This window comes from Denticeps clupeoides, chromosome 3 (genome assembly GCF_900700375.1).
Source record: "Denticeps clupeoides chromosome 3, fDenClu1.1, whole genome shotgun sequence".
Taxonomy (NCBI): domain Eukaryota; kingdom Metazoa; phylum Chordata; class Actinopteri; order Clupeiformes; family Denticipitidae; genus Denticeps; species Denticeps clupeoides.
In genome coordinates, this window is record NC_041709.1 from 9,864,769 (window position 1) to 9,883,824 (window position 19,056).

General features: G+C 43.9%; 1 protein-coding gene across 2 annotated transcripts in view; it reads right to left on the minus strand.

Annotated features, from left to right (window-relative positions):
* Positions 1-1,473: 1,473 nt before the first annotated feature.
* The window catches only part of mcc (MCC regulator of WNT signaling pathway), a 73,943-nt gene continuing 56,360 nt past the window's right edge, over positions 1,474-19,056 (minus strand). For both annotated transcript variants that reach the window (XM_028972670.1, XM_028972671.1), the window contains 7 exons: positions 15,819-15,919; positions 14,538-14,721; positions 12,492-12,726; positions 11,320-11,532; positions 5,442-5,533; positions 5,127-5,249; positions 1,474-3,614 (listed from right to left, as the gene is read on the minus strand). In XM_028972670.1, coding sequence (XP_028828503.1) covers positions 3,434-3,614; positions 5,127-5,249; positions 5,442-5,533; positions 11,320-11,532; positions 12,492-12,726; positions 14,538-14,721; positions 15,819-15,919 — 1,129 coding nt within the window. In that variant the 3' untranslated portion in view covers positions 1,474-3,433. The remainder of the gene's footprint in view (positions 3,615-5,126; positions 5,250-5,441; positions 5,534-11,319; positions 11,533-12,491; positions 12,727-14,537; positions 14,722-15,818; positions 15,920-19,056) is intronic.

Here is a 19,056-nt window from a genome sequence, read left to right on the forward strand (position 1 = left end):
GGGGCCTCATATCACAATCATGGAGTCGGTTTCTGACATTTGAGCAGACACATGCACCTTTGTGGCCTGCTGGAGGTCATTTTGCAGGTCTCTGGCAGTGTTCGTCCCGTTCCTCCTTGCACAAAGTAAGAGGTAGCGGTTCTGCTGCTGGGTTGTTGCCCTCTTACGCCTCCTCCATGTTTCCTGATGTACTGACCTGTCTCCTGGCAGAGCCTCCATGCTCTAGGCACTGACAGACAGCTCACAGCTCACATTGATGTTTCATCAGGATGAGCTGCACTAACTGACCCACTTGTGTGGGTTGTAGATTCCATCTCGTGCTACCACTAGAGTGAAAGCACCACCAGCAAGTGACCGAAACATCAGCCAGAAAGCATAGGAACTGAGAAGTGGTCTGTGGTCACCACATGCAGAACCACGCCTTTATTGGGGACGTCTTGCTAATTGCCTGTAATTTCCACCTGTTGTCTATTCCATTCACACAACAGCATGTGAAATTGATTGTCAATCAGGGCTGCTTCCTAAGACAGTTTGATTTCACAGTGTGATTGACTTGGAGTTATGTTGTTTAAGTGTTCCTTTTATTTTTTGAGCAGTGTATTTCACAATAATGATATAATGTGTTACATATATTTCACAATTTTAGGTTACTATTATAAGTCATTCTCTTATTTATTCGTGTGTGTGTGTGTGTATCGTATTTATTTATTTAATTTTGAACACTTTGGAGTTTCATAGATGTAGCTTTCCATCAGGTATTGATAACTTGCAACTGCAACCTTTTATCTGACATCATGTTCCTTCATGTCTCACTGAAACCCACTGTACATTTAAATTTTGTTCTGTCTTGGCAATAACAGATTTCCAAATATACTTAATTGTAATACTTGCTAAATAAATTTAGGCAGAAAGAGGGTCTACTGTATTGTCCCTTATTTCCTCACCCCACATGTTTACTCACTCGCTTATTAGTTTTCTCCATATCAATGTCCACATAATCTTTAAAATCATGATGTTGTCTGCAGTAAGTATTGTTTGATTTAAATTTTTTAAACCAAATAGTGTTTAATCCGTTCCCTAATGTGAAAGTGCACGGTGAAATCAAGATTTTTGTACTTGTAAAGAACAAAGACTACTGGGGTCTACTAGCTTCAGTAGCTACACCGTCCTCTACAGTCTTAAATTTTTTTTTCATTAGGCTCAATTGTTTGATTTATACACATATTTACATATAATTAAATTAGGTCATATTGCTGCTGAGTGAAGAGTGTGAAGATTAGTAATTCCTGCATGCCTGGTAGATTGCCTGTACATTGTACAGTGCCACCTGCTGGCCAATAAGAGGAAACGACGCACCAGTTATCCTTCACATGAGGTGAAGGGTTAGTTGAAGTTTTTTCAGGGTCGATTATTTAGCCCCACAATCCCACACACCCACACACACACACACAATCCCACATGAGGGTAGAAAAGTATAATTACTTAAAACTGTTTTATTTCTTTATTATATATAAACAAATACATTTTGTATTAAAATAAAAGTGATTGAAAAGATTTTGAAAAGATCTGAGAGACCTGTGCAAATTCCCAATACTGAAATTCCCAATCAGACCAGTTATTCTGGGCTCCTCCCACATTTGCATTTACTGTAGTATTCTGAGTAGTGCAGATGGCACTTGATGCAGTCCCTCTGGATGGCGCATCTTTACACGCAGGGTGAACACAGTGCACCGGTAATTTCCCCCGTTTCACAATCTTTCAAACCTTATTACACAGACCCTAAACAGGCTGCTCAACATCATGAAGCAGCTTCAACACAGAGTGAAGTGCACGTGTGTTGTTTACTCTCTTACAACTTTGTGAAAGTGTATAAAGATGGCCGGTGGATGCAGAAAGTACACTTTGCTGCCACAGTAAAATATATATAAATATTTTTTAAATGAACCCTCATGTGAAAAATGGACTTGTCCAGAATGTTCAGTTTGGGTTGTCAGTTATGAAAGGATACCTGCGCCCATTCAAGCATGTACAAAAATAACGGCTTCTACTATTCTCCAGAAGTACAAATGCATCATCTGGAACTGGGTCTTTGCCATCTGAACATGAATCTGAACATGGCGTGCGGTAGACTTGAGCCCTGCACAGCAGCGGTTGGTGAGACTGAAGAAAATAAAGGAAAAACTAAGGCAATGTTGGTGAGGTGGTATATTGTCCAGCTGTGGGTGAAAGTGCAGCATAGGTGTCTGTTTGCCTGTCACCTTGGGATGAACCTGATTTGTGTGCATGAGGAGCAAATCAGAGGGACCGTGGAACTGCCGGACAGTTAATTAAGAACACCGCTGAGATGGTGGGTCACCAGATCGCAGAAATATTTTGTGAACAACAAACATTAAAGTGATGGTTGGACTGTGATCTCCCCTATTCACTTGCTGGAAGAGTTTTTATTGATTCGGCTCAGTATGCAGTATCGCTATAAATCAAAACCTTGTGTGTTATTAATTTCTGTGCATTTGAAACGCAAACTGGTTCTCTTATCCTGTTAATATACAATCACAGATTTAACTCTATTCCCATACTTTAATGTTTTCATTCGGTTTTTATTAACAATTTAGTAATGCCATATCTAAGGACTGTCATGTGCTGTCATGAAATGGAAGCAGAACAGAGTAAGAGTGAATGTGGCAAAAAACCATAAACCGAATTGCGGTTGGGCGCAAAGAAGCGGGTGAGTTTTCGCTTTTTAATAAGTCGGGGCCAGACGAGGCCAGAGGAACAAGGATTATGCTTACTGGGAGTCCAAGTGAGCTGCCACGACTGAGCACGGAATACCAAGACGGCGCTGATTATAGGCTGTGAGAATCACCCAGTCACTTGACAACTGCAGTGTAAATCTGGTATCTGGTATTGCATATGGTATTTAATAATTAACCATGTAACCGTATAGTGGTTAAATAGCAGCATTAAGAGCATCACTGTGGGGGGGGTAACACTTTTTTGGAAACTTTAAGGTACACCTTCCTAGAAAAGAGAATGCAGCGTGTGTGAATGGAATAAAAAAAAAGTCTTTCTACCAATTCGATTCGATTGTGGTGAGGTACTGCAGACTGTGTGTCTGATATTACTGCCTACAGACGATCGCCTAAGAGCTTGGAAGTATGAGCAGACTTTTACGAAATATTCTGAAAACCATCCAGGAAACCTCCCAAAGACTGTTAGTCTTTGAATAATTTTCAGTCAAACAGGTAATCCGTGACGGGGGTTCTCATATTAAAGGTAAAACACTGTGTTAAGCAGGAGACGGTACATGGGATAATGTCGATAATTGGTACAGTGCTCTGAAGTCAAGCAGTCCGAAATGAAGACCTTCCTCAACGCTGCTGCTTCCTCTGATTAAACACAGGTCGGCTGGAAAGGAGAAAGCGGGGTCCTCTCCTCAGAGGGACGTCTCGTTGGTGTGAGGCCGCGACGTCTCCTCCTCCAGCAGGGCGATGCGCTGCTTCAGCATGCGGACTTGCGTCTCGTGCCGTTCCACCATGGCCATCATCTGAGACTCCAGCTTCTTCAGCTTGTTCTGGTGCTTCTTCTTGGCCTTCTCATACGCTGCAACCAGGTTACTGTGGAGAGATAATGGATACTGAGTCAGGATGTAGGTATGGAAAATTATATTACACTATTATTATACTAATAAACAGGTGTATAGAGTACAATTATTTTTTACTTTAACACTTCCACCCTATTGAAGCCTACACATTTCTGATATATGATCAATCCCCTTAAAATATTACAATAATGTCAAATGTCTCATTGATAATCATTCCTTTACCTCTGCAGTCTAATATTTGCTTGAAGTTAATGAAAAATTAAATAAAAAAAATACATGAAAAATGTAAATAAATAAAGTGACTGAAGAGGTCACATTATGTAATAAAAAAAATCTCTTGTCTTGTTAATACTGACATTTCAACATCAACAGCACCAACTCCGCACTTGTATTGTAACAGCACATCTGAATGAGATTTAGATTACAGCTGTAATCAGGCCTAAAAAAAATAGGCCCGACCCAGCACGACAATATCTGACAAGTGCTGCTTTTTAAAAATGTTTTGCACACTACAAGCTCTAGACGAGGAGGGAAAGGAAAAGTGCAGCAAAATGAGCAAGTTTTAAATTTCCCCTCCTCAGCAACCATTTTCAGCACCTCAAATGTCCTTCTTACTTTGATGCATCATCTCGCGACGGTGGCCGACAAATTAACATTTCATTAAAATTGTACAGCATGTGAAACACTTACCAAACACGGAAACAAATTTACAAGCAGCGACTCATACCAAAAGGGCAGGTCCCATAGACCGGCCCGTCCCGAATTGACCAGAGCCAGGATAAATTTAAAATTTAAATCTCTAATTTAAGATTACAGTGCCAACCCTGAAAGGATGTCACACTCTGGCGGGTTCTGCCACAAACTGGCTGTCAGGGGTGCTCAGATCCAGAACAGAGGAATAAAAAACAAAAAGAGCAGTTAAACAGGGATAAATTTGCTGCATTTGTCACAGTGGTTCACTGTGGGACCAAGCCAGCTGAGATCTGGCTGAGGGGTGGGGTAGTTTCTCAGCCTGGTTTACGCTCCACTGGAAGGGAGCCCTTGGGCAGTCATACACACTCACACAGCACAGCGGAGAACAGCAGCGTGTTCAGCGCGTCACAGATAAATAACAGCGGTCAGCAGAAAATGCTTCCCCTCGCTACCCCATGGGCCGAGTAATGCGAAGCGGGGGGTTTCCTGTTTTCTGTGACCGTATTGGATCACTAGGGGGCTGTCTTATTGCATCACGGCAGAGTCTGTCTTTCATCTCCTGACATACAGTACAGCTGCTAACAGTTATTTTTAAACTCTAATGATGTCACCAGTGTCAAGCAGGCCACATGTGCTAGAAACAAAACTCAAACCCAAACAGGGATAAAAAAAAAATGTCAGCAGGAAATGGTTCTCAACATTTTATGGCTTAGCGCTGTTTCTTATCCTGTCTAAAATATATTCGTGGAGGTTTGTATCTGTGCACGGGGCCCAGGACACTCCTGAACGTAGTTCTGACGGGTGTGACCGCTGTAGAGGGTATAGTGGGTACCTGTTTGCCCGTTTAAGGTCATTGACAAACTCAGCAGACTGTTGGTGCCGGACCTCACTGCTCTTGGTCAGTCTTTCCAGTGCTGCTACCAGCTCCTGAACACGACCCTTTAATTTCTTCTCTCTGAACACACACACAATACAAGAAAAACACACAACATTATTAACACTGGATGCACAGAAAAAGAACAGAACTGACCACATCATGGCATGAAAGCACATCATGGTCAGGAGAGCAACCGAAAAGAGGCCTGTGTGCAGAGGACTTGCTTGAGCAGCAACTCAGATGTTGCTGAATCCGCAGTGACCGCCTCACCTCCTCAGCGCATTGGTGAGTTCAGGTGCCAGGTCGCTGTCACTCAACGTCCTCAGGTCAGACAAGCTGATGGCTGGGGAGTCTCCACAGTCCTGCTCAAAAAAACAAAAACAGTCACTTTCTTTATAAAGTGCCTTGTACAGCAGTTCCATGGACTTGTGCATCTAGAAAATACAATATTTTGACATTTTTTCCATTATCATTTAAATTGACTGTATAAAGGAAGATACTTTTCAGAACTTGTGCTTTTCCGTTTTGTTCGTCCCATTTTCGGAAGATCATAGGTAATATTCTGAAATATTCAGGATTTCATTTTTACACATTTATATGTAGAACTGATTTAATTTTGTTGAGATGCAGCAGTATGTGCTTCTGTTTTTTAAAGTAACTCCGACACTAAACTGATCTACATTCATGTGGCAAAGCAGGAGTGTCTGAAAAATTGCACCACACGGGGGCGACCGCGAGTCACTCCGGCCTCAGACGAGAGGAGCCATCGTAATGGCATCATACGTTTACACAGCTACAAGTCCCATCATGCTCTTGTGCTGGCATGCTTGTTGTGGTGAGTCCACTCATGGGGTGTAAGGAGGTATAGAAACATGGATTCCATTAGCTGAGGTGTTGTAAAGGGGGGTGTGATGCTCATCTCTGGGCCCCGGCGCTTCGGAGGCCAGTTAGAAGGTGTGCTGGCTGGATATTTTGTATGATTAGAGCTCACTGTCTGATGAATGGGGTTCATCATCAGCCCTGACAGATTCTAACATGGCTCAGCGTGTAAAACCGCAGCGAGTCGCCTATCAGCATGTGGGGTGGGGGTTGAGAAAATCCCGCAAGCCACTTCCAAAGAAAACATATGGAAACAACTGTGGGAGGGAGAGCAAAATGGACGTGTTTTGACAAATGTGCAGAGATGGAGGGGAAATAAGCCCCCACTGCTCCTCCATGCTGAGATTTGCTGTTGTCTACAGGTTCCTGATGGTGAATTTTGCCTCATGGAAGTCTTAGAAGGTTTTTTTTTTTTATTGGGACACTGGCTGAAACCCGTCCTCACTGGATTACGGGGTTGATTTTTTTTTTTTTTAGATGACTGAATGGAATGGAGCGTGGAAGGGAGGCGATAGCGTCAGAGAGGGACAGAGGGTCGTACATCTGAAGGATTAAATGCGTCAGAGGAACAGGTCTTGGTGATTGAAAGAAGGAATTCTCCTTCTTCTCCTTCCAATACTCTGCTAGAAGCTGGTCCATTTGTATTTAGATGAAGGCGCAGCCTTCGCCTGGATTCATTTGGAGGCCAGATAAGATGGCAGAGAGACGCTGACCCTGATTCCTTAGAAAACTCGACTCAGTGGTGGGATAAAAGCAGCGTGGATTTTGGGAGCAGTGTGGAAAAAAAAGGTACATAAAACCACTTTGAAATGTTCTTCTTACTTTGAAGTATGTCAGGCAGAAAGATTACCTCCAAAGACCCCTGTTCCTCATGCTAAGAAAAAGAAAAAAGAAAAACAGCAGCAGGAGGAGGAGCATCTCATTCCAGCCGGACCACTGCATCTGCTGCCGGAGTTTTTCAAAAAATCACATCTCAGGACTTGGAGTGGAAGTGACGCCAGTTGTCCAGGCAAATCGCATTCACTGGAGCAGCAGAACACTGTCACGAGGCATTCTTCTAATCTGGGCCTGTGCCCCCCCCAGGCAGGCCCGGGGCAGAGGTGCTAAGAATAAATTCCCTGAGGGTATCTGGGGGAATTAACTCTTTTTGGGTTCCTGCTTGGTATGTTGCTACAACAGAAAGAGCTTCTACATTGAAATAGAAAAGTGTTTTGTACACGTTACAAATGTGCACAGAAACTGCAGCAACAGCCTTTTTTTGCACACTACATGGATTAAAATATATATATATATATATATATATATATATATATATTTTTTTTAAACCAAATGCTCTGTCACAGGCTCAAAAAATAGGTGTAGGTAATGCCATTACCGAGCACCACCCTCACACACTATACCTCGTTATTTTAGTGCCAAGTGTCCCAGGATGGGCTCCGGCATCCGTGACCCTGAGACTAAGTGGTTATGGACAGTGATTAGCTGAGATATCACCAGTTCAAAGAGGGAAATTATTATGAGGTAAGACCCTCGCGCGACAGGCATGGGTACCCGAGAATTTCCTACCCCTTTTTATGACCTCTGAATGACCTTAGTTTTAACATCTCTACTGAAGAATGGCTTTTTTTCTCACTTCACAGTGTCGACCCAGATCACGGGCAGAGCACCACATCAACCCTCCCAAGAACCTTCTGTGGATTTTTGTGATGACGTGCGAGAGTGCTGCTTACAAAAATGGTTGAGCAGAGCTTGCTTTGGCTGTAGATATTTGTATCGTCTGCATAACAGAATGCAGAGCAGGACGACATAAGCAGATTGCCATCGTCTGCAGTTTATCAGGCCTTCTGACTTTATCATGCAATCTGACATGCAGTCAATGCCACGCAGCTCCTGCTGTCAAAGTTTGCTATAGGTTTTTTGAAACACACACACACACACACACACACACACACACACATCTTTGACTCTGCTTCATTAACCTGATTTCATTTCTCATCATGGTTCCGGTTTATGTATTGCACATACTCTCAAATGTCAGCACATTTTGTGCTAAATGAGCGTTTTCTATGCAACGTCGCCCGGTCCCGCTCCATCTTCAAATCTGATGGTGTCTGGCTGTGAAGCTGCCGGCTACGCCAGACGCAGCGGTCCGACCCACACTGCCCGTCGCCCTCACTCACTCCCAGTCTCAGGAAGAGCAGATGAGAGGGGGGAGGAAATGAATCTGAGAGCAGTGCGGACACTGAGCTAAGATACCAGCCGCCTCAATTATTAATCACAGCGGGTCAGGCGGAGTGCTACAAGAGATGCAAGAGCGGAGGAGGACGATGAGGGACAAACAGGGAGGAAGCTGCTTTAGGTCGCTGTCGGGCGTCTGCACTGCTTCCAGAAGCTTCTCTCCTCTCAGCATGAAGCTGACGAAGCCGCGGGGAAGCCAAGCTGCACTTCCCACTGTGTTCGCGAAACCCACAAGGATTATTAATATCAATGACAGCTTATGAATGTCACTGTCAATCAGCAGCTGTTTAATTAACATTCTGTGGGCACAGCAGGGGTGGAGTCTTCTCCCTGTCAGAGAATTCGGCTCCGGTCGAGAGTAATTAGCAATTAGGAGTGGTGGTCATTTACAAACCACTACTTACACAGGGACAGGAGAAGCAGCTTAATGAACTTAATGCTTTATATTTATCAATACATTTTACTGTTGTAAAGCTGGAGAGCTCACAAAGTGAATATAGCTCACGTATTTAAAGTGGAGGGGGAGAAAAATCAATAAATCATTTGAGCGGTTGGTTTAATTTATGTCTTTTTCCTTTGCTCGAGCTGCTGGCGGAATCGAGGAAATTCTCCCGAGTGAGAAACCCTTACTGTGCTTTTGGGGCTTGGATTGTGTTTGGAGAAAAAGACCAGGCATTAATAAAGTGTGTGTCTGTGTGTGTGTATTTGGAGGAGTAGAATATGCCACAAATTTAACATCAGGGGACTGTTGAGCAATTAATGATTAAAACAAAGAAAAACACAGCCGTCGTCTTTCATTTCATGGTACACTGCTCAAAAAATAAAGGCAACAAAAACAAGACATCCTAGATCTGAATGAATTAAATATTTGTATTAACTTTACATAGTTGAATCTGCTGAAAACAAAACCTCACAAAAATGAACAAATCGACCATGGAGGTCTGAGTTTCAAAATGAAAGTGGAATAGCTCACTACAGGCTCATCCAACTTTGATGTAATATCCTTAAGTCAAAATGAGGCTCAGTAGGGTGTGTGGCCTCCATGTGCCTGTGTGACCTCCCTACAACGCCTGGACGTGCTCCTGATGAGGTGTCGGATGGTCTCCTGAGGGATTTCCTCCCAGACCTGGACTAAAGCATCCGCCAACTCCTGGACAGTCTGTGGTGGATGGAGTGAGACATGATGTTCCAGATGTGCTCAATTGCATGGGTGGGTCAGTCCATAGCATTAATGCCTTCGACTTGCAGGAACTGTTGACTCTCCAGCCACATGAGGTCTAGCTTTGTCTTGCATTAGGATCTCACAGCATATGATCTCACAGGGTGTCTCAGGATCTCATCTCAGTACCTAATGGCAGTCAGGCTACCTCTGGCAAGCAATGGAGGGCTGTGCGGCCCCCCCAAAGAAATGCCACTCTACACCATTACTGACCCACTGTCAAACCGGTCATGCTGGAGGATGTTGCAGGCAGCAGAATGTTCTCCATGCCGTCTCCAGACTCTCTGGCAAATGCCAAACATGCTGCACATGCTGCACCTGTAGACGTCAGGACCTCTCATGGAGTTTGTTTCTGATGGTTTGAACAGACACATGCACCTTTGTGGCCTGCTGGAGGTCATTTTGGAGGGCTCTAGCAGTGCACCTCCTGTTCCTCCTTCCACAAAGGCAGAGGTAGCGGTCCTACTGCTGGGTTGTTGCCCCCTACAACCTCCTATGTCTCCGGGGGCAGTGGTGGCCTAGCGGTTAAGGAAGCGGCCCCGTAATCAGAAGGTTGCCGGTTCGAATCCCGATCCGCCAAGGTGCCACTGAAGTGCCACTGAGCAAAGCACCGTCCCCACACACTGCTCCCCGGGCGCCTGTCATGGCTGCCCACTGCTCATTCAGGGTGATGGGTTAAATGCAGAGGACAAATTTCACTGTGTGCACCGTGTGCTGTGCTGCTGTGTATCACATGTGACAATCACTTCACTTTTTTTTTTTTTTTGATGTACTGGCCTGTCTTCTGGTAGAGCCTCCATGCTCTGGACACTATGCTGACAAACACAGCAAACCTTCTTGCCACAGCTCGCATTGATGTGCCATCCTGGATGAGCTGCACTACCTGAGCCACTTGTATGGGTTGTAGACGCCATCTTATGCTACCACTAGAGTGAAAGCACCTCCAGCATTCAAAAGTGACCAAAACATCAGCCAGAAAGCACAGGAACTGAGAAGTGGTCTGTGGTCACCACCTGCAGAACCACACCTTTATTGGGGACATCTTGCTAATTGCCTGTAATTACCTGTTGTCTATTCCATTTGCCCAACAGCATGTAAAACTGATTGTCAGGGTTACTTCCTAGCTGATTGTCAGGGTTACTTCCACTTACTTCCTAAGTGCAGTTAGATTTCACAGAAGTGTGAGTGACTTGGAGTTACATTGTGTTGTTTAAGAGTTACCTATATTTTTTAGCAGTGTATTAAACTTCTACACAATCTCTATTATATTTGCACAAATGAGTAGTAATTCAGAACAGAAAATGCCACAAGCGATTGCCTTGTTCACCAGTATAACGCAACACGGTGATGTTTTTCCACCCCTTGAATTCAGTGAGGAGCATCAACGTCATGTTCATGAAATCAGGAGCGAAAGTGTTATTTGTTCACACAGGTCTGGAAAAAAAGATGAGAGACCACAACCTGCCTTTCTATTTCCAAGACAGTCAGTCTTTGTTGAATTTCAACATTAACACACAGCTGATGTTTTCATTATTAATGTAACTTTTTGTGTGTATGTGTGATTTTTAATTTCTTGTTCATTCTTACTTTGTTTTTCTTACATTCATACTTTGTTTTACTAATAGGATTTTCTCATTTTAATTCGTGTACTAATTCATAAATTCATTGAACTTCAAACATTCTATAAATTCAGCTACACAAATAAAGTAATAATAATGTTTTGATAACATTTTGATTCAGTAGTTTACATTATATTCACCTATGAGTAAAAAAAAAGGTTTCTGCAGCCTCTTAATTGTGTGTATGTTATACCTTGGAGCCCTTGTCTTTCCCCCCAGCGCTGCTCCCTGTGGAGCCCAGTGATCGGCGTCTCTGCTCCTGCTGCTCCTCCACCTCTGACTTGAGGTGCTCGATGTGCACCAGGTATGCCTGCTCCTGCGCCTCCCGCGTGCTCAGCTTCAGCTCCAGAGCTTTCTTCTCCTTCTCCAGCAGGTAAAGCTGAGCCTTCAGCTCCGCCATCTCCTCCTGAGGGAGAGTCACACACATACACAATTTACACTCTCAGTTGTGCATACCCTATTCTTATGAAATGTAGGCAGGCACATAATTTATTGCTACACCAGCACTGAAGGACACAAGTAAGGTCACGTATTCAGAGCCCTACTCCTTGAGAATAAACAATAAGGAATGCAAAACGGCCCAATAATACCAGGAATGTCCACATTCCTGCTGAGCCCCCTGCAGAATAAAATGGAAATGAAATGAATAGTTGATGAGCTTCTTCCTCTTTTAAGATCCAAATAATGTCACTTCAAGAGTTCCTCTGAGATACTGCCAAGCAAACTAATCCTGACCCCGCCTGCACGCTATCAACTCAAGATGGTATCTTCTGCCAGGATGCTGACGCGTAAACGCTCAATGCTCCACCTTCAAGGTCATTCCGCGATGTGATGGCGAGGTCTGGACTAATCTGGAACGCAGCGCTGCACCCCTGAGACTGACCTGGAGCCCCTGCTACTTCATCATTCCAGCAATACTGGCAGAGGGGAAAACATAGTAGGTTGAGCTGAATAATGTTGTTGTTCTTCCTGAGTTCCACATTCAGTGTGAAGCAGCAGGTTTCTCAGTTCGTAAACACCTCAGCTCTCCCAGGGCTGAGGGCAGGCCAAAGTCAACAGTGAGAGGGTTACGGGTGGACCACCCTGGCTCGGCATGAAGACAAATTTATGATATTCATTTACACAATAGACAAAGACAATGTCTGTTTTTTGAAGGAATTGATTGCACGCTTAGATGCTTTTTTGCTTGAGTTTGTGGATCCTTCTTAAAGGACTAGCTCTAAGAAGTGCTACTGGGTGCAGTACTGTGTGTGCTCTATATTTCCAGATGGATGGATGTATAGATCAACAGATGGAGACATACAGTAAACCGATACACACATGCGTGCTGAAGTTTACATGGGTGTGTGTGTGGGGAAGGCTTGCCTTCATAGCCATGAGCTCCTGCATGAGGACCGCGTTCTCCAGGTCCAGCCTGTGTGAGTCTCCACGAGGCTTGACGTCGTAACTCAGAGGGTCAATGTGAACGCTCTCCAGCTCCAGCATGGTCAACTTTACGGCGGAGCGGTCATTCTTCAGCTGCTGGACATAGTCCTTCAGCCGCTGCTCATCCTCTTTGGAGAAGTCTGTGTCACAGCTGCTGGCTGTGGAGCTGGTTGTGCTGAAATAGAAAGTCAGAAAGAGACCAAAAAAAATTTATGAGAAAACGTATTCATGGGCAAATTTTTTTTTCATTTCCACTGTAAGCAAACAATAACTGAGTACTTAATGTGAACATGCAGATACATAAAAACACATTCAATCTTCACAATGAATGATACAAACAGTAATTACCTATCTTTATATGCAATGCACATAGACACACACACACACACACACACACACACACATGCGCGTACGGGCAATTTAGGCAAAGGATAAAGACAGATGGGGCATGAAGAATTGCTCCAAATGAATCCGGTCCTCCCCACTGAAAATGGGCACCCTAATTACAATGACAATTCCCATTATGTCCGCCACTGTATAAATGAACATAGTCACATGACTGGGAGGCTGAGAGGTAATATGAGATGCCCATCACAGACATTGTAATCACTGAGAATTCTCCATATAAAATGAAGAATTAACCAGAGGAAATGGGAAAAAAATGATATATATTCATATAATCAGATGAATATCACATATATTCATTTCATCATATATAAAATTGATCACAAAATCCATGGCAGGACACAGGATATCCTCACCAAGGATTAGAAATACATTATCAAATCACACTGAAGTGGAAAGTAAACCATCAATTATCTATACACATCAGACCATTTAAATCAAACCTTTCTGCTCACGTGCTGTCCTTAATAAATGCCACACACACGCTGCATTAAATCACAAATTTCAATCAATTCAGACAATTAATGGCCCAATATAACCCTAAAGGGCCAATATGTTTGAAGAAAGGGAGTAGACTTGCAATGTATTAAATGTCAAGACATTTCTCTATTATAAGCAGATTCACATTAATTTCCCCTGAAACTATACCTGACAAAAATCCCGTGCAACAATCGACTTTTCAACTATTTCTATATCTTGTCTAAATGCAATCAAGCAACTGAAGGCCCATCTTTAGACTGTATGTGTGTGTGTGCATAAAGTGTTTGACTTCAATAACTGCCTGCCTTCCCGTCTCCAGCTTCCAATACTTTCCAATCTGGGCTTTAATAAAGTGCCTAGATGTGGTGGCAGTGTTACCATCAACACACACACACACACACACACACACACACACACCAAATACTATCCCTCTTCTTCACATCATTCAGCTGTAAAATTTCACTGCTCCTCCACCACGTACCTGGAGATTTCTGAAAATAGCAAAACCAAAGTTTCTTATTTCCTGATTCTCTACAGTAATTTACAATTTACTTTATCCACCACCAAAATCCTGACTGTCTACGAGCATGGGGGTTGTAGTGCTGTTTAGTAGTGCTGTCAAAAAGATGCTCATTTTCTGTAAAACCATTAACTACACTTTCTCTCTGACACAAACACACATGCACTCAAAAGACGTTTTCATGCATCTGTCGAGAAGCTTGTGTAAATATGATTTCATCCTCCTTATATTTATTTAAAATGTAACCTTAAACCTGCATACCAGCCATAATAACTATAAACTATACTCCATAACCACAGACACACATGCCAAGTAAAGGAACATTCTGAAATATTAGTTAGAAGTACAAGAATACACACACACACATGCACACACGTTTACATTTATTGGCATCAGTTACCCGCAAGGTGGGAAAAACTAACAAACACCAGCTGGATGACTTCAAATGAAAATCCCGAGGCAGACATTTTAATACACACAAATATACACACACGCTCAGGAGACCACCGAAGGGGGCTCTCCACTGAGCTTCAGATATGCACAGTACACACACACACACACACACACACACACAAACACACCTGGTGTGGCTGTTGGAGGACAGACTCTCCCAGGGCTGAACGCTGCAGCCGCTCCCAGCAAAAGCAGCTCCGCAGCTCCCGTCCAGTCGGGTCAGCAGGTCCCTGGCGGCCGTCTCTGCCGTCTTCCTGCAGTCATGCGCCTGCTTCAGGATCTGAGTGACGCTCTCCTCACCCAGCTGCTCGCCTGCACAGCCGACACGGCGCATCAGAAGGCTGGAGAGTTTCTGATGTTCCTCATATCACAAAAGTGGTGAATCTATGTGCGTAGTCTATTTCTTTTTTCTCAGAATACATTAATGCAACTCAAAAATGTGAATATTGTGAAATAAGGCAATTTGTTTTAATAATTTATTATAAAAAAACTTTTTATATAGTACTATTAATATTTTTTTATGTTATTTGCATAAGCTATTTTTATCAAGACAGCTTTTATAAGAAGGTTTACCTTTTTTAATTAAAAATTTAAAAACAAATGACTTTTCTCATGATATAATTTTTTGAGATGCATTAGTAGTCTGACATTCCTTGAAACATATGATTATTTATATATGCCTTTTTTTTTGTTCAAGGTGCCATTTATAGAGCCCCCCAAACAGCCAAGGCCCTGTGGATGCTGTATGGCCCTGAACGCTACAGTGATGCCCCACTGTCCTGGTTCTGCATGTTCTCCTGTGTGTGGATGAGGTGTGTGAGGCACAACTCTTCAGTTCTGCTATCCGCTCTGGGACAGTTCGGTGCTGTGCAGCTGCAAGTGGTCACCATGGCCACATCTGCACGGACGATTAAACTTTACAGCTACAGGCCGAAAGCGTAAAAGGACACCTTATGAACGAATAGTTGAAGCAAATGAGGCCAGCTCCTCTGCAGTAGCCTCAGGGATGAACTGTTCTGTGGGCTCGGCTCTGTTAGACATATGGAGGTATTGATCGGGCCAGGCACTTAATTTCAGGTCAAAACAAATGCCCGAAATATCCCTCTTTAATCCATCTGCAGGAACCATTCGATAGCTATAGTTCAACTGCAGGTCACTACAGTCAAAGGCTCTACAGCCTCTAAAGAGCTGGACAAACAAAAATGGCTGAATAAGACATTGCCATAAATGTATTCAGTAATGTATTCTGGTACGGTGCATAAAGAACAAATGTATTCAGACTACAAAAATGTTTTTTTTTAACATTGTTTGCTCATTTGTCTTTTGCACTAGTACAGGGTGGATGTATTTGTCAGGTGCTTTTTGAATATCGGCATCAGTGTGTGTGTGAGGGTCCAAGAGATACCCACCCACAGTGCTGACGCCAGCCGCTCTGAACTGCCCCAACACGAGACTCTGCTCGCTTTCAGCCAGTGCCAGCAGCAGCTCGTAGGCCTCTATACACTGTTCACTGAAGACACAGGAAACAACATGTCAGATGACAAGCAGTTCAGACGCACACACACGGAAGCCTCTGCAACGGGACGCCGACACATTTTCCAGACAAAACACACACTAGTATTAAATGAACAAGCATTCACACAAATACACACAAACCTTAGGGCAACACCTACTACCCAATTGTTCTAAATTTATTCTAAATTTGAAGTGAGAATTCGAAATGTGTCAAATTTTTAACCCGTCAAATTTGAGAGCAGTGGGCTGCCATGAAAGGCAGCCGGTGGAGCGGCGTGTAGGGATGGTACCTCAATCAAGGTACATGTTCCCCGCATGTTCTGTACATAACTGTAAAACAATCCTAATGATTTGGCCATGCTAGTGCAGTAATAAATATTTTGGTGAACACCTAAAAACTATGTTCAGCAACACTGCAAGAGCCATAAGTGCTGCCACACCCACATCCTTTCATTTCCGTGTCCTGTTGCCTGTTTTCCCCTCTGCTTTCCCCTCTTCCCATCAGACCTGCTGGTCTGTACACCCTGTCGTAGTCGGCCGGTCAGGACTGAAATGGCAGACGCTGCGACAAACGAGCATCGGTGCTGCTCTGATTCCCCTCCTCACCGTTACCGGCAAGAGCAGCGCTCTCAATTACTGCGCCGTAAAACAGTCCAGCACAGTAAAACCAGCGCCTTTCAGCCTTTATCACGTTACATTTGTTTGCAGTGTGTGTCTCTGTGTGAGTGTGTATAATTCTGTAATTCTGTAATGTACTTTCTTTGAGCGAGTCAGTGTGTGTGTGTGCCTGGTGGGCTTATTGGCCTGCTTGTTTACGAGCTTGGCGCCATCTCCATCTTCACCGGGGCTCAGCGTAGACCCACCACTCTGTAATGAAAGTCAACCCCTCAACCCCCCCAATCAAAAGCCCGACCCGTCCGCCCTGTTGACATCGCGACCACCGGGGACGAAATTCAATCAAAACTCCGACCTTATGCCTCGCTGCAAATGACAAACCAAGCCCAGATGGCGTGTCTGTCCGTCTAGGTATGGAAAAAATGAAACCCGGAGCCTCAGCCCCATTAAATCGATGGCCTTATGAATAAATCATGCACAAAGAACACCGAGGACTGCCACTGATCAACAGGGAAGAATTGGTGGGCAGAGACAGCAGACAAACAAGAGAAGACCATTTGTTGACTGTTGCCATGCGTCTTATCTGCGCATCTCTACGTCCCTAAAAAAAAATGTGACCAGGAGAGTTTTACTCAGCATCAGCATAATCTTTAAGAAAAATGGTGGGTGTTTTGGAGGTGCTATATATGACATGAAAAGAGAGAAGCTGCACAAATACATACCAGACAGATATTTGGGGTAAAAAAAACACAAAAAAAATATGAGCTTAAATAGAGTGAGCTGCATTATTTACTCTGTGGATTTTATTATATATTCCAGAAATTCATTTGTGGGCAGTGGGGGCCTTGCGACTAAGAAAACAGACCCGTAATCGCAAGGTTGTGGGTTCAAGTCCCAAACCGCCAAGGTGCCACTGAGGTCCCCTTGAGCAAGGTACCGTCCCCGCACACTGCCCGCCACCCACTGCTCACTAAGGGACTTGGCAAAGTTTTTATTGTAAACATGCCAGTCTTCAGGTTTCCCTGCAGATTTCACCTCAGCTCTGCACGCGGCGCAGATGGACTGTTCCACGCTCCACAGTGAACGTGCCGCTGCTGCACCAGTCCTGTACCACTGATCCCAGTGACGTCTGATGGGAACGCGGTTAATTGTAAATGGCACCAATGTGTTTAGAAATAGATTAGAGTTCCTCATTAGGCTGGGGCTGAGTGCACTGGGCTTTTTAAATCATCTTATCAGACAGCAGAATGTAGTCTCACACACACACACACACACACACACACACACACACTATTCTGATGAGCCAGGTTACACTCATGTTAATGCCATGCAAATTAGTCCCGTCACGGGCAACTTTCAAAGAGCCTTCGACCTCCGTAAGCTCAGCCTAATTATAATTACAGGAGGCTTCTAACGAGGCAACATTTACATGCACCTTGATTCTGTATCAGAGCAGGAGCCGCTGCTGCACTCGTGCCACTCAGAGACGGAGCTAAATCTTTACATAAAAAAAAACCCATATCATGTCTTCCTCCTGATCTGTGATTTCCCTCTCAGCCCAGGAATTAATCCCCACTGTCTGTCATTTTAATTTGGCGGAAGAGAGAAATCTACAGAGAGTTGGATGAAGCGCTGAAAGAGAAAAAAAAGAGAATGCAGCGTTGGGTTTGCAGCTTGTAGTCCTGTCACGTCAGTACAGGAAGCGGTGGCCTTTCCCTTTCTCACAAAGAAAAGAGGAGCGGCAGAGAAAAGGACACAGAGACACAGATGAAAAGGTACACAAGCAGTGGTGAGGAGGAAAGAATACAGAAGAAAAGAGTGATAAAGGACAGCGAGAGAACTAAAAAAAGGCAGAGAGAAAGAACATTTGATAAAGATAAAGGACAGATAGAGAAAAACAGTAGTACAGTGATAAGGAAAGTGAGAGAAAAAGAGGGAGAAATGCAGTAATAAGGACGGGGAGAGAGACAATGGGATAAAGAGAGAGCAATAAGAGGAGCTGTAAGGATGGAGTGGGTGAGAGGAAAAGCAACAGAGGAGCACAAGTGAAGGAGAGTCGGAGAGATAAAACCGAAAGGGTAGAGAGAAAGCAAATTAGATGGCCAGGAAGGGATAAAGGCAGAGCGAGAGAGAGACAGAAGGACGGGAGAGAATGTGATGGAGGTATAGAGTGATAAGAACAGCCAGAGACAGAGGGAAGGAGCGAGTGATAACGATAGAAATAAAGGTGTATTAGTATGCTGAAGAGCAGAACAGCATCCCTTTAAAAGCTGAGAGTGCATACACCTGTGTTTTGTGTGTGTGTGTGTGTGTGTGTGAGAGAGAGAGATACTTCACTGCAGACACGGTGCAGAGTAAATCCAGCCGTCCGTCAGCAGCATCTAATGAATGCTTAGAGACGAGAGGCAGCCACCTGCGTGCCTCAGCACAGCACCTGCAGCCGATTTCCCACAATTCACAGCTGATGGCCAATCAAAACGTCAAAAAAAAAGAATTACACACATAAGTGGGTAAATC